This window comes from Molothrus aeneus, chromosome 15, assembly GCF_037042795.1.
Source record: "Molothrus aeneus isolate 106 chromosome 15, BPBGC_Maene_1.0, whole genome shotgun sequence".
Classification (NCBI taxonomy): domain Eukaryota; kingdom Metazoa; phylum Chordata; class Aves; order Passeriformes; family Icteridae; genus Molothrus; species Molothrus aeneus.
Window position 1 is genome coordinate 6,947,754 of NC_089660.1, and position 21,385 is coordinate 6,969,138.

The 21,385-nt window shown below is 50.4% G+C and overlaps 1 protein-coding gene across 1 annotated transcript; it reads left to right on the forward strand.

The window, feature by feature from the left end:
• The first annotated feature begins 923 nt into the window (after positions 1–923).
• On the forward strand, positions 924–21,269 carry CSF1R (colony stimulating factor 1 receptor). Its single transcript, XM_066559917.1, has 21 exons — positions 924–1,100; positions 5,558–5,803; positions 6,578–6,862; positions 8,127–8,263; positions 8,936–9,095; positions 9,932–10,121; positions 11,138–11,253; positions 11,506–11,626; positions 12,388–12,578; positions 13,169–13,281; positions 14,708–14,834; positions 15,323–15,427; positions 15,756–15,866; positions 16,037–16,199; positions 16,742–16,842; positions 16,986–17,101; positions 17,839–17,961; positions 18,081–18,192; positions 18,484–18,583; positions 19,160–19,265; positions 19,722–21,269. The coding sequence occupies exons 1-21, from the start codon at positions 1,052–1,054 to the stop codon at positions 19,851–19,853; spliced, it is 2,904 nt and encodes a 967-aa protein (XP_066416014.1). The 5' UTR covers positions 924–1,051; the 3' UTR covers positions 19,854–21,269.
• Positions 21,270–21,385: the final 116 nt, after the last annotated feature.

Consider the following 21,385-nt stretch of genomic DNA (forward strand, 5'->3'; position numbering starts at 1 on the left):
TCCCCTCACACCTGTTCTGGAATACCCACAGCCCAGTGGAGGGTTAACAAAGTACCTGATTTATTAATTACTAACACTTCTAATTAGCTAATTAGTTTAATTACCACTCCGAGGTGCCTGCCAGGCTGCCAATTGCAGAACAGCTCCCAGCAGCCTCCCCAGCAGCAGGGCAGGATGGGCTCTGGGGGAGGAAGGGTCTGTGCTTGTGCCCTGTGGCTGCCTGGGGGTGACAGGGTCACTCTGAGCCCCAGGACTGGAGGTTATGGGGACAGGAAAGAGCAGGGGTTCCCAAGTGCCCCCATACCAGAAGGGGTCTGCATGCTGGACCCCAACACCCTCCCTGCCAGGGAGGTGGTGAAGCTGGCATGGGGCTTGGGGGTGATCCTGTGTGGCCACAGGACCCCTCTCTGCACCAGGGATCACACTTTTGGTTACACGAAATAATTTGGCATCTTCGCTGCCTTTTTCCCACCTGGGAGCTGCCCTAGGCTGGATTGCCTTTGTGGGTCTGTTGTGAGGGGTCTGCCATGCCCTGTGAGGGTCCTCAGGTCCCAAAGCCAGCACTGGGCCTGAGGTGAGACTTGTCCTCCTGAAATAAAATGGAATCCGCTGCCTGCAAGTGTGGGGACACTTTGTGTCCCCATGCAAGGCAAAAGTGTATAAATGTCCCTGGGCACTGGAGTGGCAGAAGCCAGAGAACATCAGGATTCTCCCAAACCCCAGCATGGTGCAGTGGCCCCTGCCAGTCTGGGGATGGGCTCCTCTCTGAGACCTGAGGGGACCCTGCAGCAGGGTGTGCACATGGCCCCACCTCTGCCATGGGTTTGTCACTGGTGACGTGACAAGGCATGGCCTGGTTTTTTTCCCCCTGTTTCAAAAACAAACAAAATAGGGAATTTGTTAACTTGTGGTCAGCTCAGAAAGGAGAAGCTCCTGAGAGGGGAGTGCTGGAGACGGTGCCCACGAGAAGAGGCACCCACTGCTTGAGAGGATCCTGCAGCAGCATCGGCTCCACGCTGGGGACACCTGGGGACACCACGGGCCTGGGGACATGGCTCCTGCTCTCCTCCTGCTGCTCACCACAGCTGGCTTCTGGCATGGTGAGTACTCCCAAAGCCCCAGGTCACTCCAGGGGAGCTGTGGGATGTGCTGAGGGTTTCCTGGGTATCTGGGGTGAGTGCTCCATTCCTTCTCTGCTGAGGAGGCCTTGGTGGGGACGGGGCTGTGCTGGAGCTGGACTCACAGACACTCAGCTCTTGGAGGTGGAGAGTGAAGCTGGGCTGGGTCCCAAAAGGCTGGTGTGGGCTGGGATGGTCTCTGTTTGCTGCTGCATGGAGTGGGCACTGCTGTGAGCAGGTTCAAGGACCCTGGGCATGGCTGGGCAGAAGGGGTGTGCTCTGTGGCACTGCAGGGAAGAGATACCAGTGCTGGAATTCACTGCAGGCCTGGCTGTAGCAGCTTCCTGAAGGTCATCCAGAGCTGGCTGCAGTTAGAGAGGGAGGGCAGTGGTGGAAAGAGGGTGTGTTGCTGGTCTGTGTTGGCTCTGGAGCCTGGCTTGCTCTTGGCTGCCTGCAGCCCTGCCAAGGCAAGGCCAAGGAGGATGGAGAGGTGCACATAGCATAGGAGAGCCTTGGGGGGAAAGGAAAGGGAAACTTCCCACTCCATGGGTCTGGACAGGGTTTAAGATGAAGGAATGGTTGAGCAGCAACTGTGTCCTGAGGGAAGCTCTTTCCAAAATAATACTTTGCTCAGATGGGGAAGGAGCTGGAGATGTTTGGTCTGCAGGTGGAGGAGTTGGGAAAATTAGCTGCACTGGCACTTTCCAAAGCACCTTATGCCTAGCTGGAGTGTCTGAGGATTGCTGGTTTGCAGGGCTGTAGAGCCAGGGTGTGATGGAAACAACTCAGCCAGGCAAGAAGGGAAAGGTGAACACGCCTGTTTTTTGAGGCTGCAGAGATGGCCAAGAAGTGACAACCCACCAACCTCAAAAAAGAGTCACTAAGCCTGTTTTGAGGTTTACAACCAAAGAGGTGGAAACCAGCATTACTTATCTTGCATTCTGAAGTGCAGGGAACTTCTCAGGTCCTGTGTGGTGCTCACCTTAATATTCCTTTTGAGCGTGCTTGGGGACACAGTGAGACTGTGCTGTGAAGTCCTCCTTGGAAGGGCACAGCCTGTGGGGACAGCATTTAGCATGTGACAGGCAGTGAATCCTTCTTGGGCCACTGCAGTGCTCATCTTTTCAGCCCAGGACATTTGCATCCCTCTCACTTGTTGTTTCACTTCAAGTGACATTTATAACATGTTGAGCATAATTTTCTAATTGTCTGCTGTGCTGGGAACTGGGTTGTGAAGGCTTCAGGGTTTTTCATGTCTTGTGGATTTTTACAATAATAGGGACTAGGCAGGTCTAATGCAGATCTGTGAGAGATCATAACAATAGCTTTTAGGATCTCCCCAACAATTCCTTGAGCCACTGGCCAGTGCCAGATCACCATCTGTGACACTTTCATGAGGCACTGTCTGCCATGCCAGGTTGTAGGACACACATTTGTGTGGGTACCAGCACTGCTGGCCATTTGCAGCTCAAAGCTGCACCATGCCAAGGTTTTACAAAGCAATAACCTCCAGCTGGAGCCAGAGCCTGACTTCCTTCTCCTGCCTCTTGGATTGCCAGGGCATCTTCTGTGAGCACCCAGGGCTGATGTGATGTGATTGTTGTGATCTGGGCTCTTGCTGAGGGAGGGTAAGGGGCTCAGATCAAGCAGAGGAAATGTTTTAAACCTGATCATCTTGCATCTGTGTTCTTGGCCATCTTGAGATGTATTCCTGGGAGGTTTGTTTTCTTTTTGTGGGTAACCTAAACCTCTGAGGTAGAAGCCCCAAGCAGAGCTGTGATGAGCACACTTTTCTCCATCCAGATACTGTAGGTGACTTTGAGGTCCTCAGAAATCAAACTTTTCCTTGCTATCTCTGAGGGTGGGACAAAGGGAGCTCAGGTCTGGTATGGATCCCTCTTTGGACCAGACCTTAGCCTAGTTACTCCCCAGAACTAACTCAAAATCCTGGTGGCTGGCTCCTGTGGTAAGGATCCTGGGCACTTCTGTCATACCAGCCTTCACTTCTCCTTCCTCACCAAATGCTCTGCAGGGGAGAGCAGTGTTTTGGCTGGCATGGGAGAGGCAGGGACAGTCTGCAGCTGTGAGGAGAGGTCATGGTTACACAACCCAAGTGTGGTAAAACCTCTGGCCAGCAGTTACTGGCAGTGCTGCGGAAGCTGCTGGAGAGAGAACAGAGCCATCCCTGGGCTTCGTGCAAGATTGCACAGTGGTCAGCAGGGACAGAGCCTCCCCCAGCAGCCCTGCTTCCCCATTCTGGAAAAGGACCCACTGCTCTGACTCATCCCCCAGCACACATGAAGGAGTGGGTGCTCAGTGACCTTCAGCTCGCCTTGTCCTGCATTTGGTGTCTCTGTTTTGTCTGTCCTCACTCCACCTGTGTGGTGCTTACAGTGTGGATGTGAGGCTCTAGTGACAGCCTGAAGGCTTTTTCCTCACTGCTCTGGAGAGCACCTACCCAGAGCCTTTTCTGGCCCCAGCACCTCAGTAGTACCTGTGAGCTGGTGACAACAAAGATGCACAGTGAGGTGATTCCTGTTTGTTTTGTTTTCTTTTCTTGTCTTCCTGCAAAAAGAGTCATTTTCCCCATGAAATGGTGCCAAAGCCCTGGATGTGGATGGATAGCCAAAGCAGAGAGTAGGTGAGGGAAAAGGATCCAGTGACAAAGAGTTAAAGCAACAGAGATATCAAACCCCACTAGAAAACACAGCTTAGCAAAAAGGGAGGAATGTTTTCCCTCAGATATGTGGAAAATGTAGCTTTGTAAATTATTCTGGGGTATGTTTTTCTCCACTCTGGGCTTCTCCTCTTTCCACAGAAAGATAAAGAATTATTAAAAAAAAAAAAAAAAAAGGAGAACAGGGAGATAAAATGTCAAATTTTCCATGCTCCAAAGATTCTTGTTCTCTGCTTCTCCCTACAGGGCCAGTGAGTTTAATCTAGGCCTTGTCTGAGCTTCCCCATGGCCACTGTGTCATTGACACACACCAGCAACGCTCTCCAGGGTCTTCTCAACCCTTTGTTGCATGGAAAAAGTCATCAGCCCAAGATGGTTTAAATGCTGCTCTTTGGGCTCTGCTGTGTGGGCTCTGGAGGGCACAGCCCTGAGCACAGCTGGCAGCCCAGCACACACAGCTGTACCCTGGGCATTGCTTTCCTCCCCTAAAGACCTGTGATCAGGGGTGGATGAGGATGGGGCTGTGCTTCTGCTGGCTCTTACAGGGCCAGTGCCCACGGCAGGAGGATCACTGCCTGCAGAGCAATGAATTGATAATTGCACAGCTCCCTTTATGGTTAGTATTATTTGAATGAGGTGTGTGTCCCTTTAAATGTGAGGTTGGGTGAGCGACTGAGAAGGAAAGCAGAAGTGGGAGAATAGGCCTGGACAGGGGCTGGAAGGGGGTGCAGAGCCCCCCAGGCACAGATAGCCATTTGCAATGTGTTTCCTGTCCTCCCTGAGGGCCTGGAGCGGGGTGGCTGCACCACTTCTTCCCCAGCCCTGTGGCACTGATTCATTCTGCACTTCCCCCCACCCTAAATATAGGAGGTGACTCAAGGAACTCGCTGACAGGGCAAAACTGGGGAAAAATATTTCCTTCTGACACTAAGGCTGGAGTAGGACCCTGGTTCCCCTTTATTCAGCCAGCAGAGCAGGCATCTTCAAAGCAGAGATGCTTCAGAACTCTGGCTGGTTGTGATGCTGGTGTCTGCAGGACTGGTGTGTTGTATGAGCAACTGCAGCTATGGGCTGTCATCAGCTCTTTAGCTTTTCCATGCCTCAGTTTCCTCTCCCAAACAGGAATAATAATAATGTTGTGTCGTTTCATAATGTTTTGTTGGTGTCTATGAGGAGAATGCAGTGTGTGCTTCCATGATACACACGAGGAGGTGTCCTTCAAAATCCAGTACTTGGCAACAAAAAGCCAAATTATATGCACTGACCTGCTCTGCGGGAGCCTTCCAGGTCTGTTCTAGCTCATCTCAGCACCAATACAACAAAAAGCCCCATGCACCAAACTTGGCTTAAACTCCCCCAAATGATGCTATAGGCTAACCCAGTCCATAGAGCAGCTCCAGCTCTGCCACAAAAGGAAAACTATTGTAAGAAGAGGCAAAAAATCAGCAGGAACAATTGCCAAGCTGGCATTTGCCCTAATCAGCTCCAGATGATTGTTTTTCCTGTCCCACTTGTCTAAATGCTCAAATGGCAGGGAAGTGTGGAGGGTGGTGTTTCTTCCCTGAAATGCATTCCTTGGAGTATCAGGCCATATGTGTCTGGTGGGACAGAGAATGGTGGAGTGATGTGAGCCAAAAAGCCAGTCTGAATCCCAAGCTCAGCCTTTTCCTGATGCTGAGCTACTCCATTGTCAGCAGTGTGAACTCCAACAGAGAATCTTTAGGGATCATTTTTGCATTCTCACTCTCTCTTTCCCTTGCAGGCTCAGCATCTCCAGTGATCAGCCCTGACCCCCCTGCTCTGGTTGTCAACACGGGTGATCCAGTCCTCTTGCACTGCTCAGGAGAGTCTGAAGTTGCATGGAATAGCAAAGAGGTTACATTCAGAAACCACACCAGCAGCACCCTCAGTATTCCCAAGGCCACTTACAGGAACACAAGCACCTACAGCTGTGCTTATGTCAACAGCAGTGACAAGGGCGTTGCAGCCATCCACCTGTTTGTGAGAGGTAACCCTGCTTGTCTCTTCCCACACCCATTGGCAGAGCAGCCTCCTGCAGGGAGCACTGCACAGGTGCTTTCTGCTGTGTTTGCTTGTGTGCCTGGGCAGCAGTGCAGGCTCCTGGTGGAGCCACAGCCATGTGAGTCCACACAAAATGGGGCCCATGGTTAAAGCACTGGGATAAAGTGTAGAGCTACATCTCATATATGTGTGGATCTCTCCCTCCTTCTGCTGTGGCTTCCCTTCTTGAAAAACAGTCTGTTCAGTGTTGTAATGAGCAGTGAAAAAATCAGAGAACTCTATTGCCAGTACCTCAGATAAGGGAGAGAGTCACATGAATTACATCCTCCCAACAAGACCTGAACCCCAAATATTCATTTATCTCAAAAGAAGCTGTGCTGTGGTAGCTCTACCACTTGACTTCACCCCTTCCCTTGTACCACAAGTGCTGCCCTGAGCAGGGAAGCTGGAGGTCTCGTAAGTAAAATTTTCACCACGGTTTTCACCACGGTGAAAAGTTTAATTAGAGGTATGCATATTTTCAGCCTCTCTTATCCATGGCCATTTGTGAGCTGGTTGCTGTGATCCCCTCAAATGCCTCAGCTGGAGCTGGGTTTGTCATGTGAGTGTTTGGAGGCTGAGTCAGGCAGGCTGAGCAGGGCTGCCCCAGCATCGAACTCCCACTGGGCAGCAGTGCTGGAGGCTTGCCGTGCTGGAATGTGTTTCTCACTTCAGTGCATTTTCTGACCCCTCTCACAAGGCTGTCCTGTCTCCTCTGCAGACCCTGATAACGTGTGGTACACACCCTTTTTCCGGATCTGGGGAATCAAAGGTGGGAATGTTGATTTCCCCTGTCTCGTCACGGCCCCCGAGTACGGATCCAGTGTGACTCTGATAACGGATGATGCCTCTCCTCTCCCACCTGGGACCAACTACTCCTTCAGTGCTGAGAGAGGAATAACACTCTACAATGTGCAGAGCAAGCATAAGGGCTATTACCGATGCCAGGCACAGATAAACGGAAAAATAAAGACTTCATCAAGAATAAAACTGGTTGTGGAAGAAGGTGAAGAACAGGGGTTGCTGCTGTCCTAAGGGCCACATATAGCTAAGCCGGGCACAGTATATAGTTAGGGAAAGACCTTCTGAACCTGCAGTTTCAAAAGGTCATTTCATGGAGGCCAAATTCCATCAGCCTCTGGCAAACTGGTTCCTTCAGATGGGTTTGTATTGGAATAAGATCCCAATATTACCGGGTGGAACGTGCCTGGGCTCTTCTGGCCCTTGCTGCTTGACCAGAGGTGGCAGCTGTGGTGTTTTCACCTCAGAGACACCCCTGGCTGGCTGGATGTTGCAGCTGTCACTTGGAACAAGTCCAGGCAAGCAGGAATTCAGTTTTTACCTCTAATGGAAAGGCTTTAGGCAAGATGAAGAGGAAAAGGAGATGGATTCTGCCAGAGGGTTAATCCAGAGTTTTATTCCATGGTCACAGACCTCCGAATCTTGGTAATAGCTCCAACAGAATCCAGACTGCACGGTCCCGTGTCTTTTTAAGCCTGGGTAAAGGGGGAGGGAAGGGGTAGGTGTGCCACCAACCAGGTGGAAAGGGGGGCGGTCTCAGGGGACAATGACACCTAGACTGGCCAATGACCCCAGGGCTGAGAAGCATCTTTTGAACTTGACCAACCAGACGATGCCCTTGCTGGAATGTTAAGATTGACGGACAGCACTTGGCAAGGGGGCAAGGGGAAGGTGGAGGTTGGCACACCTGGGAAACTGGGTAGCTAAAACAGGATATTGCTTCACACTGCAACAGGTTTGCATGGGTTCAGCAGTCTCCAAATCTTTGCAGGCACTGTCACAGACCAGAGAAAAATCTGTCCAATGTTCTGCAAGTCCTCAGGCCCCTGATGCTCCATCTGTAACCATGGCAAAAGCTTCTCCTTCCCTTTCAACCCACAGTCCTGACTGCTGTACTCTCCCCCCTGGACTGCTTCCCACAGACATGTGCTCAGAAGGAAGTGGTGATCTCTAGGGAAGGGAAGGCAGGGGGTAAAGAGGATGGAAAGGAGGAGGTAGAATCATAGAAGAGAGTAATAAAATAGTTTGGGTGGGAAGAGACTTTGAAAATCATCTAGTTCCAACCTGCTAGATCAGATTGTTCAGCCCCCACCTAGCCCGGCCTGGAACACGTGAGGATGGGGCATCCACAACTTCTCTGGGCAACCTGTGCCTCAGCACCCAAGGCAGCCAGGTCCTGGGGAGTCCCCAGAGCTCATGGGCTCACTGGACAAGCTGACATGGATCTTTCCCTGCTTGCCTTTGTGCAGCACTGGAGAAGCCTGTGTCCGTGGTGATGGACCCTGTGGACCATGTGCGGATCGTGGGAGAACCTTTCCAAGTCACCTGCAGAGTGATTGCTCCTACCCACAAGTATGACATCAGATGGGAGACAGCAGCAAAGACAGTAAGCTGGGGTGTGGGGCTTTCCTGGAAAATGGGGGACACAGGGCGGTAAAAACTGCCCAGACCCACGGCAAAGCCTTGAACTACCCAACCAATGCAGCTATTCAAGCTGTAGAAATTTGAATATCCTTTCTTTGGGATGACACAGGATTAAGAAACACCTGCCTGTTGTCAGATTTGTGCTGCAAGAGAGGAGAGTGTGTTGTTTCAGCTGAGTTTATTGGACAGGAGCCACAATACCTATTAAAGCAACATTTCTCCACCCAGCCCTGCCAGGGCTTATAAGCAGCAAACATTTTCAGGACAGAGTTGTCCAGAGAAAAGATACATCTGAAGAAAAGGAATACATTTCAAAATCTCTATGATGCTGACTTCTAACTGCTAGATGGTTAGATGAGGTTTGCTAGAAGTCCTTATTATAACTGATGCCGTTATTAAAGCGATGACACCACACACAAGGTATGTTTGGATCACACAGTGTAAGGCCAGGGTGCTGTCTGACAATAGCTATAACCTGACTGCTGTGGAATATCCGCCCTGGATCCTTGGGGTTAATGTGCCTCTGGGTCTCCACACAGGTTGCTCTCAGGGATGAGCTCTCTAGCCCAGAGCAGGTGAGATGTGTTTGTTCTGCCCTCCCAATGTGTGCTGTTCCCTGCTCTCTGCCTGACAGGTCATGAGAACTAAAAGGACTGACTTTGAAAATGGTGACTACTTCATCAATGACACCCTGTCCGTTGCAGCTGTGACCATGGAAGACAGTGGGAAGTACATCTGCATAGCTAACAATTCAGTAGGATCCAGGAATGCCTCAACAATGCTTCAGGTAGTAGGTAAGTACTTCCCCAAAAGCCTAGTAGGGCTGAATCATGTGTAGCCTGGAGTATTTGCTGCTTCTGCCTCCATTCTCTTCCTAGATTTGTTGTTGAAAACATTATTCTCACTTGTGCCCAAGGGTTTACATGGGAACTATGGAGCTGCTAGGAAAGGAACTGGTGTTCCCTTCGTATTTTGAGGGGCCAGAGGACATGTTTTGGGCTCTGGGTGAAAAATTGGAGTGCTAGTCTTAGTCTCTGTGTATTTATAAACAGCTTTGAAACAGTAAAAGGGAGTGGGGTGAGGTTGTGCTGGAAGACCAGGAAAGGCTGGTTAGAAGGAAGGGTGAGCCACATGAGCAAGCATGGATCTGATCTCTCCCAGCCACAGATCCACCAAAGGGGATTCAGGTCTGTTACACACTTGTTTGTATCTCAAGATGTAAAATTTATCCTTACAGCTCACAGTTTGCTGATGATCCAAAACCACAGCTCAGAAAGAAGGCTCAGCCTGTTCTCTCCTAGTGAGAAGTCAGGATTTTGGCTAAAAGGCTTGTCTTTTCTGAACAATTAGGAGATATTGTTTTACCTCGTCACTTCCTAGGATACAGCATGTACAACTTTCCTCAGAGACTTCACTAAGATTTCCTAGCTCTCCTCAGGCAGTGCCATGACAAAGAAATAATTTAAGAGTACTCCTTTGGGAACATAACCTGTGTAATGTTTCACTCCCTCCTGCAGTCTCCCAGCTGAGGCTGCTCTTTCCAATAATGATCCATTTATGGGGCTGCTGTAAGGTTATTCCAGGTCTCTGGAGATGCCTGCTGACAGCCATGCTCTCCTCCACCCTGCAGAGAGAGGTTACGTGCACCTGACCCCAGGGCAAGCCACCAGCCTGGAGGTTGCTCTGGGAGAGAATGTGGAGCTGCAGGTCCACATTAAGGCTTACCCAAAACTTCTCCAGTGGGCCTGGGAACACAGGAATCCCTTGAAGCACTCTAAAACCACCATATTCAAGGGTGAAATGATCTCTGGAAACAACTGGTATGTGCTGTTTGTCTTCTACACTACTATGGCATGTTTCCAAGAGAGTTTTCCTTGAAACAGGCAGGCTCTATTCTACAGAAAACTCTCTGGTTTTAAAGAGGGAAGCTGTTCTGCATTTCTGTTTTCTCTTTCCAGTATTATTAGCAAACCACGGTATGATCAGATCAAGGAGGACACCACCCTTCTCTAAATTGGTGGCCTTCTCTTTAGAAAGACTTGTGGGAATCAGTATCATGTTTGTGATCTGCTTGTTCAATTCTGCACTCTCCTTGCCAGAAGAAATTGCAGGAGAGGATGAATAGTACAAAAACCTTAATTTCCTCACTGGTCCTTGGACCCATCCCCTGCTCTGACGTTGACAGAGTGTGCACTGAGAGGCACTGAGAGCTCCATGTCACAAACATTGTTATGTGAATGTGATCTAACAGAGGGTACAGGTCTGCTCTTCCAAAGCCTGCAGCCAACTGAGACCAAGGGGAGACTAAAAGAAAATAATTTCATTTGTTAGTGGTTTGGGCAATTCCCCTTTCATTTTCTTAAAAACAAAAAACAATCCACAAGAGGAACTGTGCCACTTAGCAAAAATTATGGTTTTAGGGTGAACTCTTTCTTGCACTGGGAGCTGAGCAATGGGCTGGGGGCAGAGGGGAGTGGGCAATAGGGAGCACAACTTCATGGAGAAACTCATTCTGCCAAAGGCAGGAGGACCAGCATCCCCTGACCCTTGAAAGGCAATTATTTAAATTAAAAAATTAAAAATTAAATTATTTATGTTAAATTATTTCTGAGCATTCACCCACCTGTAGCCTTTCAGAAGTGCCAGAAGTGCTCTTGGTGGCAAAAGGTATTTCACCTGAGGAAGATCAGTTCCTCCCTACTTCCCCCACAGAAGCAACTGGCAGGCTCCCTGATGGGCTGGGATTAGTGCTGGAAGTGTTCCAGAGCACAGGAAGCAGCAGCATCTCACTGAGCAAGGCCTGTGTGCTCCTCACGGTGTTTCTCTCTGTGAGCAGGTACAAGAACACGCTCTCCCTGAAGCGCCTGAAGGAGGGAGAGGGAGGCTTCTACACCTTTTATGCCTTCCACAGTGTGACCAATGAGTCAGTTACCTTCAGCATCTCCCTAAAATGTAAGTGCTTGTCCATTCTTTCACCCTGCTTGCCTCTGGGTCTGCTTCCCAGTTGGAAAAAAACAGTTGGTTGGGGTTCCAGGCTGCTTCCAGCTCAGCACGCACAGGGCACAGACCCAGCCCAAAGCTGCCTGTGTGTAGCACAGGGTTTCCTCTGGTTTGTTGTTGCATGCATGGAAAGGAAACCAGAGCATGGGGGATGTGCTCTTCCTCTGGTCACAGCATTCACTGTTTTTGTGGCTTCCCCAACAGCTTCTCCAAGGGTCTGCAAAATCAAGGTGCCAGCTGATGGCTCCAGCCTCCTGCAGTGCGTGGCCATCGGGTACCCTGCCCCACGCATCGAGTGGTACCAGTGCCCCGTGCACTCTGACAGGTGAGGGCTGCCCAGGGCTCTGAGCCCTCCATGCTGTGCCCCTGCCCCTGCCTGGCATTCACTGAGCAGCACCACATGGGCTCCTGGGCAGGCAATACAGCAATCCTGCCCAGTAACAGCAACAGGGATGCTGCTCTGCTGGAAAAAGAGGTTCTTGGGGTCTGCCTGAGAACAGGGGGAACTTTCTATTCCTAAAGTCCTGAGCTTGAAGAGATTTTCCACCTGTGATTCATGCTCTCCTCATGCTTTTCCAAGGAATATATGGATCCTTTAGAGAGGTGCCCTGGTGTATGTTGCTGTAGAGGTACATCCTGGCTGGCCCAGTCATCTTTTTGGGACTTCCACAGGTCTGAGGCTCTGCAGAGTGTGGGTTTACTGAGCTACAGAGTCATGGGAAGCAACTGCAGCTGCCTGGACAGGGCTGCTGTGTCTCAGGACCAGCCCCACTGAAGGGACTGATAGCAGAACACATAAAGTATTAATTAATAGTGCTGAGCCACATAAAGGCACTCATGGCTCTGTCTATACAGGGCTGTGGTTGGTTTTGCTCTGGTCCCCACAAATCCATGGACAGAATTAAGGGAGAAAAAAGTACTCCTGTGTTCAGGGGGAGATCTTTAATTGGGCATAGAGTAACACATCTCACAGAGCTGCAAGCCTAATTTCCTGTGTCTCCTCTCTTGTCTGACACAAGCCCCCCTCAGCTGTGAGCTGCTGTGCTGCAGAGCAGCACTCACTGTCCCCTCTTGCCATCCCTGCAGGTACACTGAGGACTACAGACTGATAAGCAATGACTCCAGACCCCAGGTGGTGAATGTGTTGCCCTTCCAAGAGGTGGAGGTGGAGAGCAGCATCCTCTTCAAGGAGCTGGGTGACAATTTCACCTTCTGCTGCGTGGCCATTAATGGGGAAGGGAACGCCTCTGACATGTTCCACTCCCTCACCATCACCGGTAAGATACAAACCATCAGCTGGGCAGAGTAGGGGAGGATCTGGGGGCTTGGAGATTATATCCTTTATGTATTATATCCCCACTCTCTTGCAAGAGAGCTGGAGCAGATTCCACAAGCCCTTTACCCTCACAGATATGGGGCTTTGGCATTTGCCAGTCCTGAGAGGCCTGTGGGAATTTCTGGCTGGGTTATAGCCTGGAGCCAAAGACTGAGCCACACCATGAGCATCTTATAACTGCAGCACTCAGCTCCAGGGCATGGTGCATCCAGCAGCTTCTCAGCCCATGAAAATACAGGGGCTGCCTCTTTTGGTGGGGCTGTTCTTGCAGCACAGATCTTGGTCTTGCTCTGTCTGACCTTCATCTGGTGCTGTTTGTGTGGAAATAGGGGGGTACATGGAGAACCATTGCAGCCTAGAGTTTGGCATCAAGACCTTCTCTCAGCTCCCAGCAGCTCCCAAAAGTGTATACTGAGGGCAGTGCTGGGTGTGTGGCATACAGAGGAATCCAAAGTGAATAGCTGGGCAAAATGCTCCCAAGAGTTGGATTGAACTGAGTGTTTACTCATTCTCCTTTTTTTCCTCTTCCAGGGAGTGTCGTGGCCCTTCCAAACAAGCTCTTCAGCCCTGTTCTGTCCACCTGCATTGGTGCATTGGTGCTGCTGCTCCTCCTACTCCTCTTCCTGCTCTACAAGTACAACCAGGTGAGATTCCCTGTTCAGGCTGTGAGGGCTGCCCAGCCTCAGGGGCACACAGCCTCTGCTGGCAGCCAGGCCAGTGACCATCCAGCTTGGAGGGACCAGGCAAGCTGCCTCCCTCACCTCCCCTGCCTCCCAGATCCCATCTGGAGTTTCCTGCTGCAGGGCCAAGCTCATGCACCCAACCCAGGGTATTAAAACCTCCCCTGCCCTGCGCCTTCAGGCTAGTAGCCCACAGGTCAGTGTGGTTATTGTTTGGTGCCAGACAAAGGTGTTCACTCTGTGCTGTCAGTTGCAGCTGGTTTTGCTCTGGTCCCCACAAATCCATGGACTGAATTGAGGGAGGAAAAAAAAAAAGTGGTTTGCAGTTTGCATCTACTTTTTATTCTGTTCAATGCTTTATAAAAAACTGTTTTTATGGAGAAACAGGATGGTGTTAGAAGTAGTTTGTTTCCAGGAAGACTTGGTCACTATTTTTATATAAGAACTTGCCCCATTTTCTCTGCAAGGCTCATTTCCAGCATTTGGATTCCTTCTCTGTTTTTTCCACAAACTGAACCAATCAGTAGCCACCTCTGCTCCATCAGTGGGTGAAAATCTCCTGTTTTTCATCTTTCCCTTTTGGCACCCTTCCTTTGACAGCCTATCAAGGCTGAGGATTTTGCAGCAAAGTTCTGGTGCTGGTTGTCAGAAGATCCATCAGAGCCCTGTCTCAGACAAGCACCTACAGCTCAGCAGGCAGAGCTGCCTTTGGACAGTGGTCCAGAGACAGACAAAGATGGATCAATGTGTAAGCACAGATCTGAAATAATTAGCTTTTTGGAAGGGCTTGCAAGCCCAAGAGAAGCAGGACATGTCTATAAATAGCATGGTTACCTATCTCAGACAAGTCCCAGCCTTTTCTGCTCAAGGACTCCAGCTCTGCTTCTCTGCCTTGCCCTGTTACTTCTGCCATGACATTCTTGGAAAAGAGAAATTCTTACTTCTCTTTCTCCTTTTTTATTTTACCCCTGTAAGGGAAGTGGGGGTGGGCCAGCCCCACTGTTCTGCTGTGCTCAGCAACCAGGGGTCCAAGGAAGGAGACACAGTGGGGATATCTCCCTCCAGCACCAGCTGGGCACTGTCAGCCACTGCTCTGGTGGGACAGGCTGGATCTCCCAGCTCTGCCATCCCAAATGATGGCAACAGGCTGCTTCCAGTGGCAAGAGAACCTTCCTCAGTCATAGGTGATGACTTGGGGGGCTCCATAACTGCAAAGAGTCCAGGCTGTCCAGAAAAAACCTCTCTCACTCAGTCCAGATTTAAAAGATATTTGATGGGCTGAAATCTGTATCTTCCCTCTGCACCTGCAGAGTGAGCTTGAGGGGATGCTGGGGCTGGGGAACCCTCCCAGCTTGGGAAACACTGAGTAACTGGAGCCTCTTCCTTGCAGAAACCCAAGTACCAGGTGCGGTGGAAGATCATCGAGGCCTGTGAGGGCAATAATTACATCTTTATCGATCCCACCCAGCTGCCATACAATGAGAAATGGGAGTTTCCAAGGAACAACCTCCAGTTTGGTAAGAAACCTTCCCTGCTGCTTGCCTGGTGGCATGAAGCTCATCAGAGAGCTGAAATGTTTCAAGAGTCAGAGCCAAAGCTCTGGGGGATATCTAAAGCTGCATCCAGACATTCCAGCAGCATCCTTAACCAGGCCTTGCTGCTCTCTTCCACAAAGGATGGCAAGTGGCAGGGTGTAGCCTGCCTCCCTCCTCCTTTGTTCCAAGGAAGGCTGCAGGGGTCTTGTCCCTCCTCTTGCATGTGGGGTCATTCCTAAGGCACAGACTTGGTGAGGCAACGTTTGGAGATAGCCTCTTTCACTCCACCTTTGCTCGCTGTAGAGTTCCCCACAGATGTTTGCCATCTCCTGACTAAGGGATGTGTCATCTTGTGTGAGCCCAGCAGGCATCCCTGTCCACCAGACATCCTCCTCAAGGCTGTGTGCAGGACAGCTGCTCAGTCTTGCTCTATCAAATGTCTTAAAAGTACATTTTTTTTCTCTCTGCAGGAAAAACTCTTGGAGCAGGAGCCTTTGGAAAAGTGGTAGAAGCCACAGCTTTTGGGCTGGGCAAAGAAGATTCGGTGCTCAAAGTGGCTGTGAAGATGCTAAAGTGTGAGCACAGAGCAACTTGCAAGGGTTGAAATCCTCCAAGCTCCTCTGGGCAGGATGTAGAGTGTGTTCACCACATGTTGGTGCTCACAGGCTGCAACAGCTACTTTTTAAAGTTGTTTCTGTGCCAAGTACCAGATGCTGGAATCACACTACTGCCTTTTTTGTGGACAGGGGAGGCCAGAGGCACAGTTAGAGGACATAGTTTTCACTCTAAGTCTGTTTCCTCCTTTTGTTCCATAACTCTGTCTACACCTTTTTCTGTCCTCTCTTTTAACCTCCCCCTTGTCCCTCCCTCACTCCTTCACACAGTCCTTCTCTCACCCCACAGCATCAGCAGACAGGGACGAGCAGGAGGCTCTCATGTCTGAGCTGAAGATCATGAGTCACCTGGGACACCACGAGAACATTGTTAACCTGCTGGGGGCATGCACCTGTGGAGGTAGGATCCCCCAGCCCTGCTGCCCCCACAGACCCCTGACAGGGCCCCTCCTCTTGGCACAGCTGAGCTGATGAGCTGGGTGGATTCTGCTGCCCTCCCAGGGAAAGCAGTCCTCAGGGCAGGGCACACTAACAGCATTCCTTAATGAACCCTCTCTGCTGCTCTCCCAGGCCCAATCCTTGTCATCACCGAGTACTGTCGCTATGGAGACCTGCTGAACTTCCTGAGGAAGAAGACTGAATCCATAATTATCCAGGATTCTGCCCTGGACACCTCTTTAGACAGTGCTGCTGATTACAAGAACATTGAGCTAGAGAAAAAATACATCCGCAGGTAGGAGCAGAGCCCGGGGGGCTGCAGGGCTGAGCAGTGCAGGCCTGGGTACTCATTGTGAGAAGTGTGAAGAGCACTGTGCTGGGGAGAGATCAAATCCTGCCTGGGGACAGGCAGGATACCAGGATGTAAAAGCCACTGGCGTTGCATATGTTTAGACCTGGTTATAATTTCAAGTTTTTCAAGGACTTTGACAGCAGTCATTGAATATCCCACAATAAATGCAGGTTTCAGCCCTGTCTGACCTTCCACAATTCAGAAACAAAACCTTCTGGTTTCTTGCACTATTGGGCACATGCACTTGGTAGGATGGAGCTGACTGCTCCCCGTCACACTTAAAAAAGGGGAACCCTACAGCCCCTTAACACAGAGGGCCCAGGTCCCCTCTCTGTGTCAGTTTCTAGTTTGCCTTTGCCCTTAAGCCCCTGTCTAAGTCACCTTCTGGGGCATGTGGTTTCTCCTCTTGGTGGATATGGAGCAGGGCAGAAGGTACTGCTGGAGGGTTCTAACAGCCTGCCTCCCTCTCTGTTGCTCTTACTCAGTGACAGTGGCTTCTCAAGCCAGGGTTTGGAAACTTATGTTGAAATGAGGCCTGTGTCATCATCATCATCTTCAGCAGCATCAGATTCTGCACAAGTCAGGGGTGAGTCAAAGGCTCATTTCTGTCATTTGTGATTTCTTTCTTTTGGCCATCCTGTCTGGTTTAGCTCTGGGAACCCCAACATGCCACCATTTGCGTTACTCACCAGCTTTGCAGCAAATCTAAATCTCTGCTTTGACTTTCAGGGAGAAGCTTGGAGGAAGATGAAGCCAGGGAGGATCTCCGTCCCCTCAGTCTCTCTGACCTGCTACAGTTCTCCAGCCAGGTGGCCCAGGGCATGGCATTCCTGGCATCAAAGAATGTGAGTGCCAAGACAAACACTGCCCCTAGCACACCAAGTGGGAAACACCAGTCCAGCCAAGCAGGAGCCACCCAATCCTGGCTGCAGAAGGCTTGGGATGTCTTTGGATGGGGTAGCCAAGCTCAAGCAAGCTGCTGCTGGACATGGGCCTCTCTGCTGTGTCTGCTGGGTTCACACAGACTGGGCCCTGGTGTCTGGTGCTCCCTCCAGAGCCCTTGCATGGGAGGGCAGGGTTACAGGGGGAACCCAGGGCTGTGCATCACGCTGGTCTCAACGTTTTCTCCCCTGCTTTTACACGAGGTCAGGAGCTCTGTTGTGAAGCTTTCTCACTTTGGCAGTGTCCCTGCTACCCCAGGGACAAGGAACTGAAAGTGGCTGTTGAGCTGACTGCCAGAGCTGGCTCAGAGTGTGACCGTCACCCTGTGACTGTTTCAGGGATGAGGACAGTGTCAACAGCCCCTGGTTCTGACCCTTTCCTTGTGGGGAAGATGACAGCCCCAGGAGTGATTAAAGAGCCGAGCGTGACATGTCACAGTGTCTAACACTGCAAATGAAGTGGTTGAAAGAGAGCTGCAGAGTTTGTACATGACATGGTGCCTCAGACAGGGCTCTTCAAGCAGTACATGCTTCCTTTGCCCCTACAAGTGTTGTTTTGGTGGCAGGCCTAGGCTGTAGGGAATTTTTTGGGATTGCTGGGGACCAGTTACTGGGTCTCAGTTGTGGTCTCTTCTCCCCAGTGCATCCACCGTGACCTAGCAGCCAGGAATGTGCTCATATCAGATGGACGGGTAGCCAAGATCTGTGACTTTGGCCTGGCCCGGGACATCATGAATGACTCCAACTATGTTGTAAAAGGCAATGTAAGTAATTGAAATGGACACAAGAGAAGGTACAAGGGTAGGAGGGGCTGGAAAGGACAGACAGAGTGTAGCATAAGCTGCCAGCTTGTCCCAGTCTGCAGGACTCTCTGCTCTTCCAGGCCCGCCTGCCCGTGAAATGGATGGCCCCAGAGAGCATCTTTGACTGCATTTACACAGTGCAGAGTGATGTGTGGTCTTATGGCATCCTGCTCTGGGAGATCTTCTCCCTTGGTAAGAAAGCAAGCTTGCAAACCCCTTTTGTTTTCTGTGGCTCACTACTGCCCTAATGTATCTGCAGAAAAATTTCCAAGAAAGGAGGAAGGTTGACAAAAATCTAGGTTTATCAGGGCTGTAAAACACTGTTATGTTTCCAGAGGGACCATTCAAAACAAAGAATCCCACATCATTTCCTCTAACTCAGACCTCCCTGGTGATGCTCCAGGCTGCCTCTTCCCACCCCTCAAGGCTGCAGTGTTGAACACTGTGGTCTGAGAGCCACCTCTGCTCCTTTTACTGTCACAGGGAAGAGCCCCTATCCTGGCATGGTGGTGAACAGCAAGTTCTACAGCATGGTGAAGCAGGGATACCAGATGGCCAGGCCTGACTTTGCTCCCTTGGAAATGTGAGTGGATGCACTGAGATTCACACAGCAGCAACAGGGGGGCTGGCAACAGGCAGGGGCATGGGACATGGCACAGGGACCTTGTCCACAGCTCTGCTTGCTGCTCCCAGCTGTCTGCCTTGAGGTTAAGGATGATCCTACCAGGCTGCTCCTGCTCCTGTAGGAAAACCAGGCCTGGGGCAGTCTACCCAGCATCTCCTGTTTAGGGACAGGAGGATGGGAACACTCACATTACATGTCTACATTCCTGAACTTGGTGGGGTTTTCTTCTTTTTTTAGTTAGCTTCTTTTGACTCTATGATTATGAGAAGACAAGCCTGAGTAGGCTACAGGAGGTAATGAGTGTAAGCCTGAAGTCTTGATGGCATAAAGCTTCTTGTTGATTAGTTTGCTCCATCTGCTCCAGTGTTCACCATTCCCTGGAGCACTGCACTCACCATGGGTTTTTTGGAAGAAGGGACTGCTCAGTTCTCTCTGCATGTGTCCCTGACATGCAGAGTGCTGCAGGGAAGAGCCTGGGGCTGCAGACCCCTCCAGCAGCACCTACAACCTCCCTGTCCCTGTGTGGCCCTGCAGGTACAGCATCATGCAGGCGTGCTGGAGCCTGGAGCCCACACGGAGACCCACCTTCGACCAGATTGGCTGCTTCATCCAGAAAGAGCTGGAGGTGCATAAGGAGCAGGTGAGGATCTCTGGAGAGAAGGGGGAGGATCTTTCCCCCTATATGAACACAGCTTCTGGACACGTTTTCTGTGATATCCCCTACCATAAGCTGATGGGAGCAGTGTGGTGTTGGTGGGAAGTGCAGAGAGGCCTCCAGCTGAAGGGTTCACTCCCCACCATGGCCAAAGAGGGCTGGACAGGGAAGCACAGCTTCTTGGCAGAAACCTCAATGTGACAGGCATTCATGCACTGCCAGCACAGCACCCTGCCCCATTCCCCTGGGGCTGCTGTGACCTCTCTCAGGACTAGCTGGCCACAAAAGCACAGGCACATGCCTGCCCTACCTGTGAGCCCTGCCCTGTGGGCACAGCAAAGGTGGTAGAGTGGAGTGAGCACATCCCCACGGGAACAGGTGTCAGACATCAAAGGGACCAAAACACACTCAGGGTGTTGTGTTTCTCCCTTTTCTTTCAAGGACTACACCAACCTCCCCTCCAGTGCAGAGGAAGACAGTGGCTGTGACACCTCTGGCTGCTGTGAGGAGTCCTGTGAGCAAGAGGAGAGTGGGCAGCCACTTCTCAAGGGCAACAACTACCAGTTCTGTTAGGTGGGACCTTCACCCTGGGGCTGATCCTTGTCCTGGCTCCACAGAGCTCACCCTAGGACACAGACACCTTCTGCTTTGGCCTTCTCTGTGCTTTCTGAAGTGTGAGTGTTATGGACTCTCTCACCAAAAGGAGAGCAAAGACGACACCTTGGGGTCCCTGAGTCTTATCTCACACATAGCATAGAGCTGTTAGGATGGTAAAAAGGCTCCATCTCTACAAGGTACACAGAGGTCCCCAGCAGCTGCCTCCCCATGCCCCAGAGAAGGCTGCAGGAGTTTGGGTTTTGTAATTTTTAAAAAAATACTAGTCACAGCCAAGACATTTCCAAGTGTCACTCACATTACTGAACCCTTGAGTTTTATAAGAACATCTTGAAATATGTCTTGGCACTGGAACTACTCCACACACTCCCTTTTTTGATGGTTCTGCTCTCTTCCCTTTGTCAGTCTAGCCCTGGAGATTGCAGTGTGTTTAGAAATGGGTAAAGCTTCTACATAGCACTAAATATGCATTAACCCCTACACTTCCTTGTGCAATCCACCTCTCTGCAGATGATGCTTTTGCAGGGAGTGGTTGGGTGAAGTGAGCCACAGAGCCAACCCCAGGGTTATGTGAACTTGTGCCTCCTAACAGGACAGAAGGACAGCTCTTTCTCAGGTAAAATACAACAGAAAATGGCGCTCTTCCATGAGAGCCCTGAACAACCCCAATCCAGGAAAGAATGGCAGCTTAAAGAGGTCTAGAAATGATCAACATTACACATATCCTACAGAACTTCTGAGTTACTGAGCATGTAGCAATCACTGCCTTTGTCACTATTACAGACTTGTACGAAATTTCCTTAATGTACTTTAATAGTACAGCTGAGGTGATTTTTTTCATAAGCTAGGGCCTAACACACTTCAACCTATTTCTCAGCTAGCTCTTGCTCAGGGTTACTACTGCCCTGGCCACCCAGTCCTGTGTACCTACCAGAAGTAGCTAAAGAACTTTCTCAGCTTCACCTCATTTGGTGGGTAAAAGATTTCTATTCCAGGTACAGGGAAACTGCAACTGACAGGGCTCAGGGAAACTACAACTGCACTGCAGGTGGCCTTTGTCACACTGAGCAATTTCACTGTGGGCCATTTCTGATTCTATTAAACCTGGTTTTATGCTAACACCAAGTGATTCATTCTTCCTTACTAAATGAAAAGCTAATGTAACTCTGTCAGCATTATAAAAAATAAAATGTGTTTAACAAAATTAATCTCTCCTAGGACTCTAAGGACTGTTCTCAGAGGGGAACAGCTCAGAGCATGGGTGATGCACTGGCCTACCCACTCACCCTGCAACTCCGTTCCTCAGTACCAGTTCTCAAAACCACTCATTCTTGTGTAACACAAAAACTTATTAAAAGCAAGGTTTTAAAGCTCTGAAGTAGTCCCTTTGCACGGATATAATGGAATGTAATTTCAGTTGTGATAATGGAACATCTGACAAGTCACCATGTGGCACATGGCAGCAGTCTCTGGGGCAAGTGCAATGGCAA

Bases quoted from the DNA above. Each gene is read 5' to 3' on its own strand.
- CSF1R (XM_066559917.1), top strand. From the start codon at position 1,052: ATGGCTCCTGCTCTCCTCCTGCTGCTCACCACAGCTGGCTTCTGGCAT. The intron at 11,254-11,505 runs GTAAGTGCTTGT...CTTCCCCAACAG, and splicing joins CTTCAGCATCTCCCTAAAAT to CTTCTCCAAGGGTCTGCAAA. The intron at 18,193-18,483 runs GTAAGAAAGCAA...TTACTGTCACAG, and splicing joins CTGGGAGATCTTCTCCCTTG to GGAAGAGCCCCTATCCTGGC.